We start from the raw sequence: 19,498 nt of genomic DNA on the forward strand, positions 1-19,498 counted from the left end.
AGAGTATTGTTTAAGCTGGGGAACCAGGTTAGTTAGGGAAGGGTCCCTTGAATTTGTTTTCCCAAATGCGTTTTATTGTATCTATTGATGGTCCGATAACCATAACTCTGCAATTCCAACCTTTATACGTGTTTGGGAGTCATATTGCACTTCTAACTCTGCTGCATGTGGCTTGTCCCAGAACACCCAGCAGGCCTGGGGACTTCCTATGAGAGGCAATTAACCATGAATATTCGCTAAATGTGACCATGTGTCTTGTAACAAGATAACATCCCTTTGTGCAGACAAAGGGGAAAAGGTACTCACCAGAGACAGGAAATGGAACAGTTTCACTCTTTATTGGGGTCAGATGTCCCTCAGTGTCCGGCTCTTCTTTCTCCGACTTAATCTTTAACTTCTTCAGTACAACCACTGGGAAACCTGGCAATAAGAATAGGAAAATCAATCATGTAAAGCTGGGAGTGGGGGCGCTTCTTGTGATTTCACCTCCTCTGATATTGGTATAATATAATAACTCTTGTAAAGAAATGTATTACTAGACCTTCTGGCAGAAAATGACAGAGTTGATGATATATTATATTATCTTCTTACCTGCTGGTGGTTCTATAAGAAAACAAAATTAGTTTGGGTGTTTGACTCGCATAACTGCCAAATAATCAGATATTCCCCCCTTGCATATTTCAAAGACACCAACATATCTCCTCTACTCACTTAACAAGCGTGGATCCATGCTGGGAGTGGACAGTGCTGCTCTGGAGGTGCTGACAGTGTTGCTCTGGAGGTGCTGACAGTGGGCAGTTCTGCTCTGGAGGTGCTGGCAGTGGGCAGTGCTGCTCGGGAGGTGCTGGTAGTGGGCAGTGCTACTCTGGAGGTGCTGGCAGTGGACAGTACTGCTCTGGAGGTGCTGACCGGAGGTTACTTAATCTATATGTGTTAGATTTTAGAATGTGCCTGTATATAAAACAGAATTGGAATGATCAGTTTTTTTGGGGACAAATATACAGCATTTAGTATCAGCTTTTTCAAACCTAAATTATTATCCCCAAAAGGAGTCGGAGAAGACAGGGGCACCAAAAAACACACATGGTCCATCCGCAAACAGGCACTTCATTTCAAACACTGCAAAACTTTAATGGCTCAGGATTGTGTCACAACATAACCATCTAGAAAAGTATAACGAGAGTCGGAGATTAGCAGCCAAAAGACAAGTAAAGTCCTCATAGTGTAACATAGTAACATACTGTAATGTTCCATAGTATGAATAAAAAGCAGATACAGTACATGAGTGAGACTTTGATAAATGCTCCCGATACTCTCTCAGGTCCAGCAGTTCTGCTCCATACTGACACAGTCTCACTTTCCTATTTCATACGGTGAGAAGTGGGTAATGCAGAGGAACCAGTGCAGTAACTTCCCCTCACCTTACCCCACCATAATAAATAGGGGGGTTTGATCCCTCAGCCCTCATTAATTTGTTCCTCGATCACCTCCAGTTTCTCACATTCAGCACATTTGTACCTGGCAGGACATGCTTATATAAAGGAATGCCTGGGGAAACACTGACATTTTACTCACTGATTATTTATTTTCTCCTGGTCTCTCAATGTCAGCACATGACATGAGGGAATAGGCTCTGCCCATCCGAAGGTAGGACACAGGAATGGGCCAGAGTTAAAGACATCAAAGAACTGTGTGGGGAGATGAGAACCTTTTTCAAGTCAGAACTCTGGGCCCTGAGCAAAGACTTGGACGCCCTGGGAGAGTGGACAACCACACTGGAGGTAAAATCGGACGAAACGATATCAGCCCTGCAGCATACTAAAGCTGAGGTAGCCTCCCTGTCAGCCCAGATAAGGGATATGGGGGATAAGATGGAAGACTCCGTTAATAGGGACAGGAGAAACAACCTGCATCAGAGGGGTGCCAGAGACTGTAACAGACCCAGAAGACTTTATCACACCCTGGGTAGAACACCTAATACCAGACAGATCTGACACAGATAGACACCTGGATAGGTGCCATAGGGCGCTCCGCTCCCGCCCCCAACACGGGGACCCCCCCAGGGATATTGTTGTTAGATTCCATTTTTTTTAAACGAAAGAATCCATATCCCAAAAGACAAGGAACCAAAAATACACTGAATTTGACAAGGTCCAATTCCAAGTCTTCCAAGACCTAGCTCCAGCTATGTTGGCCAGGAGAAGGAATCTATGGCCGGTCACAAAAGCACTGCGAGACAACAACCTAAAATACCGCTGGCTGTTCCCCTTCGCTCTGCTTGTAATAAAAAATGGCACCCCACATACCTTACGGAGGCCGGAGGACGGGGATGCCTTCCTTCACAGGTTGGACCTGGAACAGCTTGCGGGGTCCCCACGGACCTCCCCTCGTATATCCCCATGGAAGGGAGAGGCTCCGTCGACCTCCTGGAGCAGAGCTGGATCCCCCTCCCAATGCTAAGGACTGATCCACGTAGGACAAGCTTCTATCATACCCCGTTGACCAAATGAGCCACTCCTCAGAAGCTGCGCCACCCCTATCTCACCCAGAAGAGACATCGCTATGGATCCTGTCGGAATGACCAGAAAGCTGACGCGACGCCTGGAAGCGGCAGCGTAGATATCCCTGATGATCCGTTGCTGACTTTTCAAGGGCAGCCATCTTCCCTCCTTCTTTTCTCCAAGCTGAGCGGGAACCTCCGAGGAGTGGAGCGGACCCGCTGGCCACGCCTCTGACCTGCTCGACAGCCACCTTCAAAATGGTGGCCTCCCCTCTTCTTCCGGTCCCGGCCCCTCTACTTCCGGCGTCTCGCGATGACGTGAGCAGTGCCAGAGAGCCGGGAGGGAGGTGGGAGCAGAGGGGGAGATATGGGGCTGAGAGGACTAAAAATAGCCGAAAGGCAAAAAGAAACGCTCCCTCCAACGTGACAACCGGGCTAATATTGTCTTCAATAAAGGCCTCAGAGCCATAGAAGTTACACACAAGGGGAAGCGGGGGGAGGGGGTTTACACAGAAGGGCAATTAGAACAAAGAATTAAATGGCAAGATCTAGTCTACGTTACAGAGGCCCTCCCAATAAGTAACCTCAGCTATAAATGGGGCCATTTGCCTCCCCCTCTTTTCTGATTACACACACTGTATATTTATTTATTTATTTATAAAATATTTTACCAGGAAGGAATACTGTGGACGGACGTTCACAGAGGTACACAATTAGGAGGCTTTATAATGTGAAATTATAATAGGCTTTATTGTGCCTGTTCCTTTTCATCAGGAAAATTATCCAAACACAGGGGGGGAACAAAGCTTCCATTAACTTGGGAGTATTTCTAGTGAAACACTATGCAATAATTCACATCTCCCTTAGTCAAGCAGTTCTCGCAGCCCCAAAACATATAACATGAAATAAGCAGATATAAGCAGTCTCTTAAGAATAAAAGTCTTATTTGTTTCTTGGAAGGAAAATCTCACTTCCTGGTTCAGCTTCAGGTGTAGTAGTTTTCCCTGTGCCTTGAAAATCAGCTCTGCTGTGCAGAGCTCAAGACCGGTCAGCTCCAGAGATCTGGGTTTCTTTTGGTCAGTCTCTCCTTGGACTCAAGAACCTCTGCTCTGTCTCTCCAAAGGTCAGCTCTCAGTCAGAGCTAGGGAGGAGTTACTTCCTGTCTCAAAGGCAGGCTTTTTCTACTACCTGTAATCAGGCAGGTGGTGCTAGTTAATTTGCTACCAGCAGTTAACCACCACACTGCTGGATTAGAGGCACCTTTGTGAACAGGGATAAGTCCCCTGTTACATACCTCCCCTGTTTGTGGGAAGCTCGGGCTTACCACGGCCAAAGCCCATCCTTCCACTCTCATTCGAGATCTTTCTGTGACTTGAATGAGAGTGGATGGAGGAAGAGAACCCTCTGTCCCGCTGGGATTGGAGCCCTTTCTCCAGTTTATTTTTTTCTCCTCCCGAAGGTGCTTGAGATCAGCACTCCTCAGTCGCTCGAGGAGGACTTTTTCCACGTAAAGTCTTTTTATCGCGTGCGTGGTCATGAGATTTCTGTTGCGTCGGGCACTCCTCTTTTTATAGACAAAGTGTATGGCAACAGTTGTAGAGCAGTTAGGACTAGCCCTTAGAGTTTTCTGCTCTTCTCCACACCACGGAGTCGCCAGTTCACCTTCTTTGGGACTGAGTTGCACCTCCATCTCCTTTTCCAGAGAACGTCCTATTTTTTAAGCTTCCTCAGCTAAGGATTTTTCTGGCTTTGATTCCGCACTCCTACCTCTGTTTGTTGCCTGTTGGGCAGCTGTAGGTTTGGCTAGTGCTTTCTTAGGTGGCTGTATTAGAGTCTACTTCATATTCGGGAGCTCCGTAATTTTTGTTGTCAAGGTTGCCGCTTCGTCTGTTTCCTCCTTGGTGTACTGACTCAAGGGAATGGAACAGTCTCTCTGTCTCTCCAGCTCTTGCTCCAGTTTCTGAGCCTTCTCACGCTCCCTCTCATACAGAGACACCTGGTATCGAAGCTCCGCCTCCAATGATGCTCTGAAGACATGCAGCGTGGCCTTTAGCTCCTCATACTGCTCTGTGGGGACATACTGGGTATTCAAACGTTCCTGCAGCGCTTGTACCTCTTTAGCAGCCTGCAGCTTTTCTTCCTGCAGTGTTTGCTGCTTCTCCTCAGCATACTGGAGGTGTGTACGCAGACCTTGCAGTTGGTTCTGCAGTCGGTGCTCTGCTTTAAACATTTCCTCTTTCAAAAGTGTATTTATTTCTTTAAGAGCCTGCAGCTCTTCATTCTTTCCCTTGACGTATTCTGTCAACTCAGAATTTTCTTTTTTTAATCTTAATTTTTTTCTTTTTCAGTCTCTGTACTATTCAGGGCTTCCTTGCAGTCCACCTTCCATTTTTGCACATCTGCTTGGAGGCTGGCTGTCTCCTGGCGTGAGATTTCCATCTCCAGGTTTAAGTTCTGAAGCTCCTTCTGAGAGACTTTGAGATCTAAGTTAAGATGTAGGATAGTTTTCCTTGAAATGTCCAGCTCCTCAGTGAGACTGTGTAGTTCCTTTCTGGAAACTTCCAGGTCTGTGCGGCAGCTGTTGTCTCATGATGTGAGGCATCCAGTGCTCTGTGGAGTGTCTGAACCTCTTTCTGAGATACGTCCACTTCTATCCGGACACTGTTGATCTCCTGTTGTGAGGCATTCAGCTCTATGCGAAGAGTGTGAACCTCTTGCTGGAAGACTGTCATCTGCTTCAGTGCCTCCTCATACTTCCGTTTTAGCGTAGCCACCATTTTATCAGATTGGCTCTGCTTTTCATCCATGGCGGAAATAGTAGCCTTTGCAGTATCTAGCTCAGTCTTGCGATCGTCCAATTCTGTCCTGGCTAAAGAGTAAATTGTGAGCACATCTTTTTGTAGCCTCACGTTATTTTTCAGCAGCTCCGCGTAACCATCTTTCTTTTGATTCAATTGTTCACGGAGTAAATCACAGTCACGCCTGGCAATTTTCAGGGCGTCTTCAGGGCTGGTCAAGGGATCGTTACTCACTGGTTCCAGCTCCGCTTCCCTGGGATGACTGGTTGAGGGTTCCTCACTGTTGGCACCGGACAGACACTTCTTTGGGGTACACGACTTCTGCCTTGGGCCCTCTGGATATTCGGTTATACGCGGGACGAATTCTCCATTTTCTCTAGCCTGCAGGGCATCTCGGTCCCCTTTTTTCTCCACAGGATCTGCTGACGTCTGTTATTTCCACGGTAAGTAAAGAACCGCTTTTCTTTTTCTTCCTTTTTGATTTGGATGACACCGTTCCTTCAGGGATACTGGGGTCTCCATCTTCATTTGAAGTTTTAGCAGCGTCACTGGATCCACCCGGCTTTTTTTGCAACTGTAATAGCTGACGGAAATATTCTGTGATCCACTGCTCCCGCTCTGTCTCCTGCTGATCATATTCGTCATCAAAGGGAGCGGTCTTTTCTGTTCGTGCCGAGTTCAGGCACCCCTACCATTCTTGGGGTGTTTTGTGGGTGTGACTCGGTTCGGGTTCCCCGTAAGAGATGTCTTCCTCTTTATTGGACTGGAAGGGCCACTCTTCCGTGGGGTAGGGTTCATTACAGGAACGCTGCATCTTGTCCTCCGTTTTTAGGCTATCAGGTGTCATTTTCTTCCTGACCTCAGGAGGCGCTATTGCAGCTGTTGCCACTGTATTTGCTAGAATCCCCAATTGTGGTAGTCCTACAGATGGGCATATTTTGCTTGTAGAGGTCGTGGCTCTCACAGGCATCTCTGTAGACTTTTCTTTCTTGGGTAAATTCTTTTTTTTTTTCTTTCAATATCAGCAGTACTCTGCATGCATTTTCTTTTATCAGGTATACAAGATGTGCAGTTGCTAGGTAAAAAAGTCTATTTTCTATACACCATTTATTTGCTAGGTGCAATCCCTCCGCTTCAGCAACAGAATTTGGTTTACTGCTTGAGTTCAGTAATTTTCAGTCTCATCTTTGGGTATTATGGCATTCACACTTCACACTTTGAGTGTCTGTTTTTGCTCCCAAGATATATATAGGTGACTCAACATTCAGCAATTGGTTTTGAAAAAAACCTTTTACACAGTTCAGAAATCACTTTTTCCTCCTATAAGGCAATTTTACACTCAGCATTGGTTTGCTAAAAATTCCCCTGCTTCAGCACAGTCTTGTATCAATTTTCACACTTTTCTGCATATACTCCATTCACAGCTGGTAGTCCTATGCGGTGTGGCAGCCTTTATCTGCAAAATCAGTACCACTCGTGGGTAACCAAATGTATTCTCTGCTTCAGCTAAACTTTTGAAAACAACAAACACCTATCCCTTTCCAAGGGCTGACTCACTTCTTGAACCCTGACTATGGCTGAAAGGCAAAGACCCCTATTTCAATGACCATATTACACTTGGTGATAGGCAAAATAAGGTTTAGCTACTTCAGCAGTCTCTTCTGGGTTTTTGTAAGTTTCAGTGGTGTGTATCCCTTTAATTCCGATCTCTGCTGCATGAGGTTTTTTTTTTTTTTTTTCTCAGATTGTTTGTAGGCAAAAAGCATTAAAAAAAAAATTCACATAAAAATCTCCAGTCCTTTTTAACTACAAGGACGCCTCTTATCCCACTTCTGACACCATATGTGGACGGACTTTCACAGAGGTACACAATTAGGAGGCTTTATAATGAAATTAAAATAGGCTTTATTGTGCCTGTTCCTTTTCATCAGGAAAATTATCCAAACACAGGGGGGAACAAAGCTTCCATTAACTTGGGAGTATTTCTAGTGAAACACTATGCAATAATTCACATCTCCCTTAGTCAAGCAGTTCTCGCAGCCCCAAAACATATAACATGAAATAAGCAGATATAAGCAGTCTCTTAAGAATAAAAGTCTTATCTGTTTCTTGGAGGGAAAATCTCACTTCCTGGTTCAGCTTCAGGTGTAGTTTTCCCTGTGTCTTGAAAATCAGCTCTGCTGTGCAGAGCTCAAGACCGGTCAGCTCCAGAGATCTGGGTTTCTTTTGGTCAGTCTCTCCTGGGACTCAAGAACCTCTGCTCTGTCTCTCCAAAGGTCAGCTCTCAGTCAGAGCTAGGGAGGAGTTACTTCCTGTCTCAAAGGCAGGCTTTTTCTACTACCTGTAATCAGGCAGGTGGTGCTAGTTAATTTGCTACCAGCAGTTAACCACCACACTGCTGGATTAGAGGCACCTTTGTGAACAGGGATAAGTCCCCTGTTACAAATACATTGAGAGTTACCTCTCGTTTTCAAGTATGTCCTGGGCACAGAGTAAAACAAGTAATACATGGTTACAAATACAGTTACATAAATGAACAGGGTATACATTATATACAAGACATTGCGTGCACAGTTAAAGAAAATATATATTATGGGCGTTTGAAACAGTTACAGACCAGATTAAAGTGTGAGACAGCCTTAGATTTGAAAGAACTTAAACTGGTGGTGGATGTGAGGGTCTCTGGTAGGTTGTTCCAGTTTTGGGGTGCACGGTAGGAGAAGGAGGAACGTCCGGATACTTTGTTGCGCCTTGGGACCATGAACAGTCTTTTGGAGTCTGATCTCAGGTGATAAGTGCTGCAAGTGGTAGGGGTGAGGAGCTTGTTCAGATAGCGGGTAGCTTGCCCATGAAGAATTTAAAGGCAAGACAGGAAAGGTGAACTTTGCGCCTAGACTCTAGTGATGACCAATCTAGTTCTTTGAGCATATCGCAGTGATGTGTGTTGTAGTTGCATTGGAGAACAAAACGACAATTTGAATTGTAGAGGGTGTCAAGTTTGCTAACGTGGGTTTGAGGTGCCGAGCCATATACTATGTCTCCATAGTCAAAAATTGGCATTAGCATCTGCTGTGCGATACGCTTTCTGACCAGGAGACTTAGGGAGGATTTGTTCCTGTAAAGTACCCCTAGTTTGGCATAGGTCTTGGTTGTCAGGGTATCAATGTGCATCCCGAATGTTAAGTGGGAGTCAAACCATAAGCCCAAGAATTTAAAACTAGTGACATGGGTTAGGGTGGTGTTAGCGTTGGTTCCAATCAGGACCTCAGTCACTGGAAGCTTTAAAAATTTAGTCTTGGTACCAAACACCAATGTTACAGTCTTGTCAGTGTTTAAAAACAGTTTGTTTTGGGAAATCCAGTTTTCGAGTCTCAAAAAGTCAGACTGAAGTATGTGTTGACGGTCAGAGAGGCTATGGCTGTGTGCCTATAGGATTGTGTCGTCTGCATACATGTGTATTGAGGCTTCCTTAAAAGCTGTGGGAAGATCATTAATGAACACTGAGAAGAGTAGGGGCCCCAGAACAGAACCTTGCGGGACACCACAGGTGATATCCAGGGGGTTGGAGTTAGAGCCCGAGATGGACACATGTTGGGATCTTCCTGATAGGTAGGACTGAAACCAGTTTAAAGCATGCTTCCCTATTCCAGAGCTCTGGAGTTTGTTAAGCAGGATAGCATGATCAACTGTGTCAAAAGCCTTTGCAAAATCTAGGAATACTGCACCAGTGAGTTGTCCCCGTTCCATTCCACACTGGATTTCATTGCAAACTTTTAGCAGGGTAGTTACGGTGGAGTGTTTGGGACGAAACCCAGATTGGAATTGGCTAGGGAAATTTGTCTTGGTATAGAAATCGCTTAATTGGGAGTGGACACATTTTCCCATGACTTTGGATAGAATTGGGAGAAGTGAGATTGGCCTGTAGTTTGAGACAGTGTTTTTGTCTCCACTTTTGAAGATTGGGACAACTCTGGCAGTTTTCCAGGTCTTAGGGATATGGCCTGCAGACAGGATAGAGTTGACTATGGACGCAATTAGTTTGGCAATGGCTGGGGCACCAAGTCGTAGGAACCTAGATTGTAGTAAGTCAGGTCCACATTGGCTGCTTAGTTTTAGTTTGAGGAACGCTTGTATAATCTCCTCTTCAGATACTAGGCCAAATTGAAAATTGTGGGAAGTGTTGGGAGGGGGTGGGACTATAGGGGTACCCCCAGGATGAGATTCAGGTTTGTGGTTTGGGCTGCGTTTTGCTAATAAGTTAGTGGCACACCCCACAAAGTAATCATTGAATGCATTTGCAATGTCGGTGGGGTTTGTCAGAGTAATATCGTCCTTAGTGATATTACTTGGTTGTTGATGGTTAGGAGGCTGGAATATATTGTTGATAACCTTCCAGAAGTTAGCTGGGTTTGTTGTATTTTGGTGGAGATTGTCAGAGTAATATTGTGCTTTTGCATGCCTTGTTTGCCTTGTGCACATGTTCCGCATGCATTTATAGTGATTGAGATCCTTGGTAGTGCCAGTTACTTTGTAGCTTTTCCACAAGGTATCTCTGAGCTGGTAGAGTGCAATAAGGTCAGTTGTAACCCATGGAAATGGGCCCCCCGTACCCTTATTTTGCTTAGTGGAGCATGGGTATAGCAGAGTTTTAAGAACTCGGATTGGAAAAAGTCGAGTGCAGAATCAGGGTCGGGAATTAAATCGATTCTGTGCCATGGGCAGTTGGTAAGGTCATCCAGAAACTGTTGTGGGTTAAAGTTTTTAAATGTTCTAGTGACGAGAACTTTAGGGCTTGATTGGGGCAGTTTAATTTTCCTTACACAGTACACTATTGCATGGTCACTGAAAATGTCAGGAAGGATGCCAGGGGATTGGATTCTGCTGGGGTTTGAGGAGAGAATCCAGTCTAGCAAGGAATGGTTGTGCGATTTCAGGTTTATCTGTGTGGGTTGGGAAATTAGTTGCGATAAGTTAAGTGACTTGAGTTGTATCTGGATTTTGTGGTTTTTAGGGTCAAGCCAATTGAAGTTGAAATCCCCAAGAACTAGCAGCTCACTCTTCTCATTCAGAGAGGAAATGGAGCCAAGAAATTGGGTGATATCAGTCAGGGATTGTAGAGGGGCTTTAGATGCCAGCAAGCAAGATGGGCTTAGAAAAGGGGAGGCAGATTTTGCCAACTAGAATTTCAAAAGAGGGTGGGCTTGGTGGGCAATTTAACAGTGTAAATTGTAAGGTGTCTGCAATATAGAATAACACCCCTCCTCCTCTCTTTGACCTATCTCTCCTAAAAATGGAGTATCCCTGAATGGCGATATTTGCATCAGGGGTTTTAGGGGATAGCCATGTTTCTGTAAGAATGATGGCTTTGGGTTTATGCATAAGGCCATGCCCTTAGTTCGTCCAGTTTGGGCAGCAGGCTTCGGATGTTTATATGGGCGACAGATAGGCCTTTTTGGAATTTAAAGGTGGAATTCTCAGGGGCATGGGACAGAGTTGAAATGGGAGGACCTGGGTTAGGTTCAATATCACCTGCTAAGGAGAGTAACAGTACGAGTAGGAATTTGGGTAGTTGATTGGAGCTTGTAAATTTGTCGTGTTTGCCATTAGAGTGAGCAGTGGTTGGTGTGCTGCTTTTTAGAGTTCTCCACCAACATTCAGAATATAGTGCAAGGCTTTTGAGTAGTCCAGGGTGTATGGTGATATTGGGTGTGGCCCAGGATGGAGGAGTTTGTAGTGGATAGAGGGAGTAACATTTCCATGAGGCCAGGAGAAAGAAAAATGTTAAGATACATAGCAGGTTCATTATGCCAGAGGTAGGCAGTGCTGCATGGAGCTGTTGTGAACAAAGTGAGTGTGTGCAGACTAAACAGCAGTTGTGTGCCTGTTCCTTGTCAAATGTTTTGGTGCATTGCAATGCTAGAGTCAGTTCAGGGTTTCAGTGTATTGAGCAGTCAGTTTTGGGAGAGGCTGCAGTGAAAGAAGTTGTAAAGGGGTGGGGGGTTAAAATATGCAGGTTAACAAGCATGGGATCATAGTCTGATCTGAATAGTTTACCGTTTGTTGTCTTGAGTAAAAGAGTTTACAGTAGATCCAGTCCCCAGTCACCTCTAGTCAAACTATAGTATAACTATATTTATCACTTAAAAAGCTCACTTTAAATGCCTCACTGTCTAATGCAAATTGCAGAAGAGGGGTTGGTTTTATACAGCTAAAACAGTCACATGACGCTCCCCCTCCCCAATCAATCAGCTTGTTCCAGTTGGTCAATTAACAGCACTGAGTTAAGAGGGGAAAACAAAATAAAAAATAAACCACTTTTGAAATTCAAACATACTAACTTCTAGCAATGCTTAAGTGCGCACAGTAAATCTTTTAAACAGGACTTGCACATCAAGGGACATACTTCTAGCAATGCTTAAGGCCGCACAGTAAATCTTTTAAACAGGACTTGCACATCAAGGGACATACCTGTGAAGAGAATACAATTAGATCCATGTCATATCAGCTGTTATTGATCTTGCATGAAGATAGTAAGTGTATTAACTATAACTATAGTATAACTATATTTATCACTTAAAAAGCTCACTTTAAATGCCTGTCTAATGCCAATTGCAGTATAGAGATAGACTTGCATGCCACAGGAAATATCAGAGAAATAGGTGGGGGGGGGGGGGGCGGGTTAGAGGGGTCTGACAGACGTTCTTCATGTCTCTTAAAGACTAGAGACACAGATCAGGAACTACAGGTGAAAGATGGAGGAGTTTAGATTAGTCGCAGCTTAAGGTATAATTAGTAGTGGTATGGAAGGTTACTATATGGGTAAAGGTAGGGTCATACAAGACTTAGAGGGGAGGTTTTGAGGTGGGATTTCTTACACATCCCTATAGGTATAAACTATACCTCTATAGACTCAATCTCTTGATGTCAGTTGTTTGAGGTTTTTGTAAAATTTCATTTTGTATTATCTACAAAAGTTATTAGTTGATGTATTGCCGGTACAAATTAATATAAATAATGTTTCAAGATGCGCTGGCGGGGACCTCCCCCTCGCTGCAGGCGTCTCCTATTTCGACCCATTCCCCTGTAATGGGCCGTGTTGAAATCCCTAGGAGGCCGGTCCCTCGTTACACAGACCAGTCCAACATTAAGGATGATCTGTCAGGCCATACCTATGGGCATAAGGATCTCACTGGGACCGTCCCAGATGAGATCTTTCTAAATATATGTATATTCACTAACAAATGTTTAAGATGTCACTGCTGTCTTTTTGTTCTTTATATGTTATATGTTAAACCCTACCCTCATGTGTCCCGTCCCCTCCCAGCCCTGGCCTTCCCTCCCCCCCCCCCTCAGCGGAAAGAGGAGCAGACTTCAATTGACCATACGGAACCTATACCACCACATCACCAGTCAACCCAACAGATGGATGTCACCTACTACCATTAGATGGCCCTTAACATCATTTCACATAATGTGAAGGGTTTCAATAGCCCCATTAAACTCAAAATATCATTTGTAGAAAATAAGAGATGGGGTGCCGACATATTGATGCTCCAAGAAACTAATTTTAGCGACAAGAGCGCCCCCTGTTACATGGATAAGCATTACTCGCAGTTCTACCTCTCTTCAGCCCCTGAAAAAAAGAAGGGAATTGCTATACTTTTCCACAATAAGATACCCTTTACCGCTATGACAGTTAAAAAAGATAAAGATGGTCGCTACATCATCCTAACTGGTTCCATACATGAGCAACCTATCACCTTAGCAGCCGTATATGCTCCCTGCGAGCAAGATGCAAAATTCTTTGACACCTTCTTTCAAACCCTAAACACCTGGGCCCATGGCCATATCATCATAGCAGGGGATTTTAATATAGCCCTTCAGCCAGCAATAGATAGATCCAGCACCCCTAAAGAAAATAACAAAAAAGTACGTTGAATATCACATTCGCCAATTGGATCGAGCGCTGATAGAGAGCGTTATTAGTTAGTTTGTAGTTTATACATTTATTGACTGATGGGTGCAGACTGTTCATTTTGATTTCAAGACATTATTCTACTGGCAGCGCACACATTTATATCTGAGCACCACTCACTCCTCTACTCTCTTTGGTTTCACTGGACCATTTCTAGAAGGGGTCAGAGCCCTCTATCACTCCCCTAGAGCCCTAGTTAAAATACCAAGTAATAAACTAGAGACAATAAATATTAAGAATGGCACAAGGCAGGGTTGTCCCCTATTACCCCTCCTCTTTGCCCTATCAATTGAGCCTCTGGTCTCAAAGATCAGAACGCACCCAATTATTCAAGGAATAAACATAGGCGACAATAATTATAATATATCGCTTTTCGCAAATGATGTCATCCTAACCTTAGCCAACCCACTGATCTCTGTACCAAATCTGCTGAAGTCACTAGAGAAATTTGGTGGGCTATCAGGATAAAAAAATCAACAAAGGACAAAATCAGAAGCCTTGAACCTGTCCCTCCCACACCCCAAGATCAAAATTATATAAAACAAATTCAAGTTTAAATGGCAACCAACTCATATTAAATATCTAGAGATCAATATCTCTAGAAACTACAAACTGCTCTATCAAAACAACTACCCCATTATTTCCCCCACTACCCCATTATTTGGCAACATTAAAAAGGACCTATTGAAGTGGAGCAAGCATCAGATATCATGGATCGGTAGGATAATCTCCATAAAAATGAGCCCTACAGAACCAAATTTTTTAATTCATCTGGCAAGGGAAAAGACCAAGGGTGGCTAGGTCCGTGCTGATGGCCTACAGATCGAGGGGCGGCATGCTGGTCCAGATATATATCGGTATTTCCATGCAGCAAAACTACGCCAAATCGTCATCTGGAATGCTGTTCTGCTGGGTAGCAATCGAATCGAGCTACTCCGAGGATTGCCCGTTACTAATATCGCTCTGGACAATAGGGAAAAAAGGACCAGGGACATAAAGAACCAGAACCTGTAAAATTCACAATGAATATCTGGGCTAAAACATAATTTAAAACTCACGTCAACTACCTCCCAGATTACCCCCCTCTTTGATAACCCATATTCCCACCAGGGATGAGCTCAAGCCATTTCGACCAGTTTAAGAATAAAAAAATTAAAAGGATAGGAGACTTACTTCACAAGGGGAAACCCCAAGACCTTAAAACCAAATATAACGCTCCAGACCTACCTCTATTCCAATTCCAACAAATTAGGCATTTCTTTAGGAATTCAAAATTTCCGGAGCTGACCAACTTCGAGCACTTATACAAAAAGGGAAAATACCAAAAAGGACTAATAAGGATGATTTACGCAGGGCTAGAATCGGCGGGGTCCACTACAGACCATAGTTATATGACCAAATGGGCCAGAGACCTGGGCATGGAAATTGACAGATATCTAGGATAATGTGGCAAAAAGCTCCATCTGTACGGCCACAAAAGAAAACATATATAAAATAATATGCCAATGGTATCTCGCACCAAAGAGGCTAAAACAGATCTTCCCAGAATCCTCTGTCCAAAGCTGGAGGGCATGCGGCCAGGTAGGCGACATGGCCCACATACAGTATTGTGGTTCTGCCCAGCAATACAAAAATACTGGAAGATGATCCAGAAGATTATAAACGAGACCACAGGCTTAGAAATACCACTGTGCTCCTTAGTATACCTGTTGGCAAAACCAGTAGAGGAAATACGCCACCCTATTAAGCGGCTGATTTCGCATATTCTGACAGCAACCAGATGCGCGATAGCAGCCGCTTGGAAAAACCCATTGTCTCCATCCAGGTCAATGGTAACAAATAGAATTAACGAAGTGATGTTGATGGAGAGGCTCAAGGCCTCCCTTAAACACTCCACCGAAAAATTACACAGAATATGGGACCCTTGGCTAGAAGCCGAATAGAAGACAATATAGGCCAGATAAGTAGGATTTCGAGTAGCTCGAGACCTAGGTTTGGGCCTGGAAGGAAGGGAGATAAGACAGCAGAAATGAGAGTGACAGAGGCTCGCTGCCCATGGAGCCAAGCCAAACAGGACAAGATGATTGGTACCCTACCCCCCTCCATTTCATTGTCTCTTCATTTGTTGTTTCTTTCTTCCATCCTCTTCTCTTTTTAATATTAAAATCTGATGTATGAATCTAATATCAGTTTGGGTTCCACGGTTCCCTCATGAAATAACTGTATGTGTATTTACAATTGTTTGTAAATTGTATTTACAATAGTGTGCTGTCTCCACTTCGTCTAGTTGGAGCTGTTTAAGTTCAGTCCTTGTTTTGTTTAGTAGTTTATACAGTTTTTTTGAGGGATTGTTTTTATGTTGTTCTAGTTCAATCAATTTGTCAGAGATTTCCTTAACTTGTTTCATTTTTTCCTGTATGAAGCTATGGAAATAAGGTCTCCTCTGATTGATGATATGTGCAGGGTAAAGTCAGATGAAATAAACACCCACTGGGGTCTGTGTCAAATGGTAGCTCGTCACAGGTAAAGCCACATGCGGCTGTCAGTAGTTCTAGCTTAGAGGTAGTAGTGAATGGTGTTATATATATATACCAGGTCACAAGGTATATAAAGGTAAGTATATCTGGTAAGTATTCACCATAATACACTCTCACAGGGACAAACTACGATCACCATTAATATGGTAATCCAGAAGGGAGTTTGTGCAGTAACAATTTCCTTGCGAACAGGTTCAGATCTTTAACCCATTCGAAGGTATCAAATTTTGATGTAGGGGAAAATGACAGACCTTTAAGCAGTACATTTATGTGATCTGTATTTAGAATACGGTTGGGTAGGTTAATGATCTAACCTTGATTCATGCCTTCTGTCATATTACTAGTGGTATGAGACAAACAGGTCGGATTTAGTAATGTTTGTACCCTCTCGACCTCCTGTGTTCCCCAGCGTGCCTTCCCCTTCCCTGACCTCTTTTTGCCCCTTCTTGTCGGCCTCTTCCTCTCTGAAAGTAAGCTGTCCTTGTTTCCTCTAAAAAAGGAAGTGGAGGTCCCTGAGTGCGTGTTAGCATGTGATGTTTCTTATTGGTTTTAGTCTGTTCCTCCTCTAAGTCGGAGTTTTCATACTCAGTGGAAGACTCAGTAATATCTGGTTGTGTGGTTGGTTTTCTGAGGTGGAACTTATATATTTTGCCCTCATCAAAATCTTTTCTGTCTCTAAGGTATTTGCGGTGTTTTCTTTCCTTGAGTTCTTTCTTAAATTTATTGATGTTAGTTTGTAAGAGGGTTTCCAAATTTTGGAATTCTGTCTCTTTGTTCCACTTTTCCACTTCAATTAAAAGTGCATCAATTTTATTACTCTGTAACTGTAATTGAGTAGTCTGAAAGTCAACCAAATGTTTCATCAGGTCCCTGGAGCATTGGGTAATAATAGTTTCCCAGGTCTTAATAAACTCCTCATCTATGATGTTATGAGCTGGGGCTAAGTTACTCCTAAGGCCTCATGGGATTAATTTCTCTTTAGTGTAGGTCTCTAGACTAAAGACTTCCCAGTATAGTCTTATATATTTTTTATAGTTGACATTAAGTTCGTTGAAAAAATCTTGTACTTTAATCGTAGGTGGATCATCAGTTGTTAATGTAATTGTGCTATTTGTAAAACATTCTTGGGCTTCAGTTTGCCAGTCTTCTAAATTTGGCTTTCTAGATAGAAAGCCAGCCATCATATGGTAGCGTGCAGAGGGTAGAGGGAGCAGGAGACACTCCAATGAATATTGCAAACTCTCGGGGAAGGCAGGGGAGAAGGGAAGGAAGATACCCTCGAAACTGCTTAGAATAGGAGTCAGTGGTGCTACTATCTGGGGTGAATATGAACTAGTACTGTGGAGAAAAAGAACCCCAATGGAGAGCACTCAAACAGATGCACAATATACAGAAACCAGGGAAGGGGGTGTATACAGTGATGTGTGGAGTGTATAAGTTAAAAATCATTTATTAGAGTCATAACTCAATTAAAATTAATAGGACGCTAATAACCAGGGTGATTGAGACTCAATTGAGCCAAAAAAGCGCAGCGAAAGTAAAATATACCAGGTCTCAAGTGTAGAGTGTGGGCTACTACCCTTGATGATATGTGCAGGGTAAAGCCAGATGAAATAAACACCCACTGGGGTCTGTGTCAAATGGTAGCTTGTCACAGGTAAAGCCACATGTGGCTGTCAGTAGTTCTAGCTTAGAGGTAGTAGTGAATGGTGTTATATATACCAGGTCACAAGGTATATAAAGGTAAGTATATCTGGTAAGTATTCACCATAATACACTCTCACAGGGACAAACTACGATCACCATTAATAGGGTAATCCAGAAGGGCAGGTCGCTGCTGTAATCCCTGGGTGGTGCTACTATATCAAGGCACCATAACAATATTAGATAATTCTACGTACGTTTCGCTTAGACAAGCTTTCTCAAGGCTGGGCGGGGCATGTGTACTGGTATAAATCCACCGGGACTCTATTTTAAGTAGCTCTAACCCCAGGGGTTATCTATATGGCAGAATGCGTTTGCACTATGAAATACATAGGGAAAACTAGGTGCCCATTTAGGGTCAGGGTCCTCGAACACCTGGGAAACATCAGGAATGGTGTGGACACTCCGGTGGCCAGGCATGTCAACGAGCACCACCGGGGTGACCACACGGTACTAACCTTCAAGGGCATAGACCAATTCTCCATGGGCATTAGGAAGGGGAACTGGGACCAAGAGCTACTTAAAATAGAGTCCCGTGGATTTATACCCTACAAACCCTTAGCCCAAGGGGTCTAAACGAGGGCTTTGTCTATAGTCCCTTTATATAGCCTGTATATGTAGCCTTGATGTTCACCTGAGCTGTGTACACAGGGGACCCTATATAGACCCTGTGGCTATCCATTTTAAACCATCACCTATACCTCTCTGTTGCAACTCCCTTAATTATCCCTTACTGTGCAAATAGTGTTAGCGACATGTAGCCCCTATGCAGTATCCACGCAGTCCATGGATACTAATGTATTCACTAAAAATCTTCACAACAATGAAATGGACACTGGGGGCAGTAGTTTGCCTATACTTAAGGACACGATCCTATCCCTCATTATACACACGCTAAGTACCTAACTAGGACAGATGAATAGGGAATAGAGTACCATTTGACACAGACCCCAGTGGGTGTTTATTTCATCTGGCTTTACCCTGCACATATCATCAAGGGTAGTAGCCCACACTCTACACTTGAGACCTGGTATATTTTACTTTCGCTGCGCTTTTTTGGCTCATTTGAGTCTCAATCAACCTGGTACTTAGCGTCCTATTAATTTTAATTGAGTTATGACTCTAATAAATGATTTTTAACTTATACACTCCACACATCACTGTATACACCCCCTTCCCTGGTTTCTGTATATTGTGCATCTGTTTGAGTGCTCTCCATTGGGGTTCGTTTTCTCCACAGTACTAGTTCATATTCACCCCAGATAGTAGCACCACAGACTCCTATTCTTAGCAGTTGCGAGGGTATCTTCCTTGCCTTCCCTTCTCCCCTGCCTTCCCTTCTCCCCTGCTTTCCCCGAGAGTTTGCAATATTCATTGGAGTGTCTCCTGCTCCCTCTACCCTCTGCACGCTACCATATGATGGCTGGCTTTCTATCTAGAAAGCCAAATTTAGAAGACTGGCAAACTGAAGTCCAGGAATGTTTTACAAATAGCACAATTACATTAACAACTGATGATCCACCTACGATTAAAGTACAAGATTTTTTCAACGAACTTAATGTCAACTATAAAAAATATAAGACTACACTGGGAAGTCTTTAGTCTAGAGACCTACACTAAAGAGAAATTAATCCCACGAGGCCTTAGGAGTAATTTAGCCCCAGCTCATAACATCATAGATGAGAGGTTTATTAAGACCTGGGGAACTATTATTACCCAATGCTCCAGGGACCTGATGAAACATTTGGTTGACTTTCAGACTACTCAATTACAGTTACAGAGTAATAAAATTGATGCACTTTTAATTGAAGTGGAAAAGTGGAACAAAGAGACAGAATTCCAAAATTTGGAAACCCTCTTACAAACTAACATCAATAAATTTAAGAAAGAACTCAAGGAAAGAAAACACCGCAAATACCTTAGAGACAGAAAAGATTTTGATGAGGGCAAAATATATAAGTTCCACCTCAGAAAACCAACCACA

The 19,498-nt window shown here is 43.5% G+C and overlaps 1 protein-coding gene across 1 annotated transcript in view; it reads right to left on the reverse strand.

Annotated features, from left to right (window-relative positions):
- LOC142488403 (uncharacterized) overlaps window positions 1-19,498 on the reverse strand; it is a 39,683-nt gene that overhangs the window by 10,497 nt on the left and 9,688 nt on the right. The window contains exons 2-4 of the mRNA XM_075588892.1: window positions 11,702-11,766; window positions 712-951; window positions 307-420 (exon numbers count right to left, since the gene is read on the reverse strand). Of these exons, the coding sequence (XP_075445007.1) occupies window positions 307-420; window positions 712-730 (133 nt within the window). The 5' untranslated portion in view covers window positions 731-951; window positions 11,702-11,766. The remainder of the gene's footprint in view (window positions 1-306; window positions 421-711; window positions 952-11,701; window positions 11,767-19,498) is intronic.

Source organism: Ascaphus truei, chromosome 2, assembly GCF_040206685.1.
Source record: "Ascaphus truei isolate aAscTru1 chromosome 2, aAscTru1.hap1, whole genome shotgun sequence".
NCBI lineage: Eukaryota > Metazoa > Chordata > Amphibia > Anura > Ascaphidae > Ascaphus > Ascaphus truei.